The sequence below is a fragment of the Daucus carota genome, chromosome 6 (genome assembly GCF_001625215.2).
Source record: "Daucus carota subsp. sativus chromosome 6, DH1 v3.0, whole genome shotgun sequence".
NCBI classification, from domain to species: Eukaryota; Viridiplantae; Streptophyta; class Magnoliopsida; order Apiales; family Apiaceae; genus Daucus; species Daucus carota.
This window is the reverse complement of record NC_030386.2, coordinates 17,113,715-17,118,497: the sequence shown is the minus strand read 5'-3', so window position 1 is coordinate 17,118,497 and position 4,783 is coordinate 17,113,715. Positions and strand designations below refer to the sequence as shown.

The 4,783-nt window shown below is 38.7% G+C and overlaps 1 protein-coding gene across 1 annotated transcript; it reads left to right on the top strand.

The window, feature by feature from the left end:
• Positions 1-1,535, top strand: LOC108226425 (24-methylenesterol C-methyltransferase 2). Its single transcript, XM_017401382.2, has one exon. It carries the CDS (start codon positions 83-85, stop codon positions 1,262-1,264), a length of 1,182 nt encoding a protein of 393 aa, XP_017256871.1. The 5' UTR covers positions 1-82; the 3' UTR covers positions 1,265-1,535.
• The last annotated feature ends 3,248 nt before the right edge of the window (positions 1,536-4,783 follow it).

The window sequence follows — 4,783 nt, the reverse complement described above, 5'->3', positions numbered from 1 at the left end:
GACTCTTTAATCCCTAGGATTTTGTTAATTCTCCCCTTCCCATTGTTCCAGCGTGTCCGCACATGTTAGAGATCTAAACTCCATGATTTGTTCTAACAAAAGACTCAAACACAAACTAAACTCAATCAAACCCCGCCCCTCACTCTCCCATCTATACACACACACATCACATTCACACCCAATCGTACACACAGCCATGGACACTCTCCCATTACTTTTAACCACCGCTTTAATCGGCGGCGGGTTCTACTGGTTCATCTGCGTCTTGGGGTCCGCCGAACGGAAGGGCAAGGCGGCCGTGAATCTCTCCGGCGGCTCCATCGACGACGACAAAGTCCAGGTCAATTACAACAACTACTGGTCTTTCTTCAAGACCCCCAAGCAGATTGAGAAGACGGAGAAGGTCCCCGCGTTTGTCGACACTTTCTATAATCTGGTGACGGATATCTACGAGTGGGGGTGGGGCCAGAGCTTCCATTTCTCGCCGGCTTTGCCGGGGAAGTCGCATCTTGAGGCGACCCAGATCCATGAGGAGATGGCTGTAGATCTGCTGAATGTGAAGCCCGGGGATAAGATTCTTGATGCTGGTTGTGGTGTGGGGGGGCCTATGAGGGCTATTGCGGCGCATTCGGGTGCCAATGTGGTGGGTATTACCATTAATGAGTATCAGGTGAATAGAGCTACTTTGCATAATAAAAAGGCTGGTTTGGATAAGTTGTGTGAGGTTGTGTGTGGGAATTTTCTTGAAATGCCATTTGGGGATAATACTTTTGATGGGGCGTATTCGATTGAGGCCACTTGTCATGCTCCTAAGTTGGAGGATGTTTATGCGGAGATTTTCCGGGTTTTGAAGCCGGGTGGGATGTATGTTTCATATGAGTGGGTGACCACAGAGTTTTATGATGGGGAGAATGCGGAGCATGTGGAGATCATACAAGGGATTGAGAGGGGAGACGCGTTGCCCGGGTTGAGGCATTATACTGATATAGCTGAGGTTGCCAAGAAAGTTGGGTTTGAGGTTGTCAAGGAGAAGGATTTGGCCAGCCCACCTGCTCAGCCGTGGTGGACCAGGCTCAAAATGGGGAGGATTGCCTATTGGAGGAACCATATTCTTGTTATGATTTTGTCGTTTTTGGGGATTGCTCCTAAAGGGACTGTGGATGTTCATGAGATGTTGTTTGTCACTGCCGATTACTTGACTAAGGGAGGTGAGACCAAGATTTTTACTCCGATGCATATGATTCTCTGCAGAAAACCCGAATGAGACTGCATTGCTTGGGTTGAGACATTATACTGATATGGAGGTTTTTCTCAAGCTGTTTCTTTTTGCTTTGTTTTGTTAAATTAGACCTTTAATTCATGGGTTGTGTTCTTTTAGAGTGAATTTCTTCTTGTTGTCAAGGTTAAAAGCTTGAGGTTGCATCTTTAATTGTAGCTTATATTAGAGTATTTTACCATATGCTGCTACAAGAATACTCTTAATGTAACTTAAGGTGATCGATGTTATTCAGAATTTGGGGATTTTGATTGTTAAATCTATTGATGTGGTGTTCTGTCTAAAAGAGCTCAGTTTTTAAACCTTCCAAGAGTTTTCTTATTATAGTTATTTTTTTTTTATGTCTATTATGGTTCTGAAGCTTATATCTTTCTTATGGACCACTTCTATCTTGTTGGTTAAACTGGCATTTTGCTGTGGAACCGCTGGCTGGGTAAATAATTTTTAGAGTAGACATGTCATGTGGTATGATTAGCTGTAACTGTAAGACATCGTTTCACATTGGTAGAATTCATGAGGTCCCCTTGTGGTCCTTGTGTATATTAGAGGATGTTAGATCTATCTTTAACTTTTTATCACTATTTTGTAGAGTAATATGTACATAGATGATGATAGATCTGATACAAAGTGTTATCAAGTTGCTGTTATTAATTTGATAAGCTGGAAGTGTATGTGGCAGGAGTTTCACATGCTTAATTTCTAATAAAAAGGAGAATTAGAAAACTGATGAGTGCTTATTAGGGATAACTTTATAGGACACTGTCATGAGAAACCCACAGCACTTGTACATTGCGTGGAAGATCTGAATCTGAATCTCCTTTAAAGTCACATAAAGGGGCTGATTCTAACAAATGGTGTTGTGGGATATATTGTATACATAATGCCACAGTACATGAGAATAATGGACATTGATTAAACATGTGAATGTCATAGGACAGTTTGTAAATTGGAAACTATGAGTCGTGAGTTTCCATTACATCTTGTAAATACATTAATCTTAGCTTTATAGCTCATAGAACTTGAAAAGCCTTCTTCACTTGATAATTTTCTTTCCACTGCTGCATATACGAAGCTGATGTAGTTACTCTAGTAGATGATAAGAGGCAGTAATTCAGTAATATAATTTTACTTGCGTTCTTGGTTAATGTGATAAGAGTGAGAAGGCTGTGAGTATCTTTATGTCCCAAACTCTGTACTTGCGGCAGACAGAGCTTCCTATCCGCTTGTCATTCTATGGATTTGTGTCATTCAACATATCGTCGAATCGTCCTTTTAATCTATTGTATTACTAGCTCTCTGGACAGTTGCCCAACTTCTATGGTTACTTCCCTTCATAAAATAGATAGACATGCCTCTGTGTCATTTATTAAATGTGCTCTGTGTTTGATTATGTTAATTAATATATTAGTTTGCAGATCTCTATGTAATCTGTCTGGTAGGGGCATCTTATGCTTATAATTTTCTTTTAAATTAGTACTATTATAGTAAGCAACACAGAACTAGCTTATAATTTACTATGCTATGACCAGTTCCCTGCTCTAAGAATGTGATAAATAGCTGTCGTTTTGCTGTTATATGGAACGTAAGGTTTTAATTTTCTTTGTGCAAAGTATGATCTTTAACTTGATTTCATACAACTGTTGTTATTTTCCATCAACCTTCATGGGGATGCAGGATTTAGTTTTCTTTTATGTGGTTCTTTAGAAACTCTTTGGCCTTTGTTGTTTTCCATCAGTCTTTGTATGGATACAGGATTTATTTATTTATTTTGTATGCGGTTCTTTAGTAAGAATTATATATGTTAACTGAGAAATCTGTGAGTTAAGTTAACAAGATTGAGGTTGTTATGGGAATCAAGATTTGTGGCGACAGCTCTTCGTCGGAATGGGGGTGATAATGTGTATAGTGTTGGCTGAGATTTGAGGCTAGGATTCGTGATTGCAATTTTAAGGTATTTCGCTATCAAGAATTTTCAGTGCCCACAATTTACCTGCGTACTTTTTCATTGGGGATAAGTCATACGTAATCATAGTCGCCTAACAAACCTATCCGAATTCGGTTTCCCCTTCTATTGCCTTCCTGAAGGGGCCCTCGTTGATTGACTCATTGTTTTTTGAATCTCATTTGGATTGGAAAAAAATTTCTCCCAGACTCAACGCAACCGTTCCTTGTTTTATCTCAAATGCAAGAGCGCTTCTCTACTCCTCAATGAGGACTACTCACCAGACTAAATTATGTTTTCGAGAAAATTCCACAAGCTCCCCAACAAAGACAACGGGCCATAATACAAAATAAGGCTTCTCTAGTCTTCTTCCACTACTTCCTAATGAGAATAGCCAACCTTACTCATGAATCCGGCCCGTCCGATGATTATTGCATGTGTCGTAGAAACGCTTTTGGACCCATTATGCAATGTTAAAATCTCCCTCACACCTTTCTTTTTTGCTGAATCTTATCTTTCTTTCTTGTTTGAGCTTTCCGGTGGAGGGGTTGTGATAAACATTTTAAAATATGTGCTAGCGCTTTTGTAGGGAGGTCGACCATATGCTTCTTGCTCTTTTACTTGATTGTTTTATTGCTTTTGATTAGCTTTATCGGTCTTTCTAATATGTGCCCAAGGACACAATAAACTCCAATTCTCGTGGGCACACCACAGACCACAGAAAATCCCTGTCTTTTATCCATACTGCATATACAGCACCTTATCCGGAAAAAGTCTGCTTGCTTACTCAGTCCAGAATAGATAGTTTTTTTGCAAGTTACCTTTTTACTCTTCAAACTTTATTTAATAATTTATGCTCCCACTCTAAAAAAAATAAATCTATGCTCCCACTCTCAAAAATGTATTTACTCAATTTTGCACGGGGGCACATGCATTCTGTTCATCCATAAATTTTATTTTAAATCATCTTATTCTATTTATCCCAGGGGCCTATCCAACCAAACAACCATAATCTCACATTCTTCACGCTATTGCATACACAAACAGGGCCGCAGTGGCACCGTACATTTCCTTCTTATAATTTCAATTTACTAAACGGCCTAGCCCCATAATTAAACAATTGGTTTGCAATACAGACTGTACAACTAAGCAAATACTCAGTATTCATTACGTAAATAAATCACTTCTTTTGGTTTTTTTTCTGCAGATGATCATGAACTAATTTCATATGGGTTTTGCAGATACTCCATTCGATTCATCTAAACTTTTTTTGTGTTACCGCTAGTTTCTTTAATCATCACATAATAAAAAGTAACAATATTTTCGTATTGAAAAGATTTGGATCAGTGAATAATAGTGATCCAAATTTGGACCAGTATTATTTACTGATTCAAATCCGGATCATTTTTTAGTCCACGGTTGGAGTGGTTTAGAGTAAAATTATCACAAATTTGAATTTTTGTATCACGATTGAAGTTGTCCTAAACTCTAAAAACTCACATTGCATGGCATGTGATTCGAAAAATCTCTTAAACCCATTCTCATAAAGATTGAAGAGCCAAGAA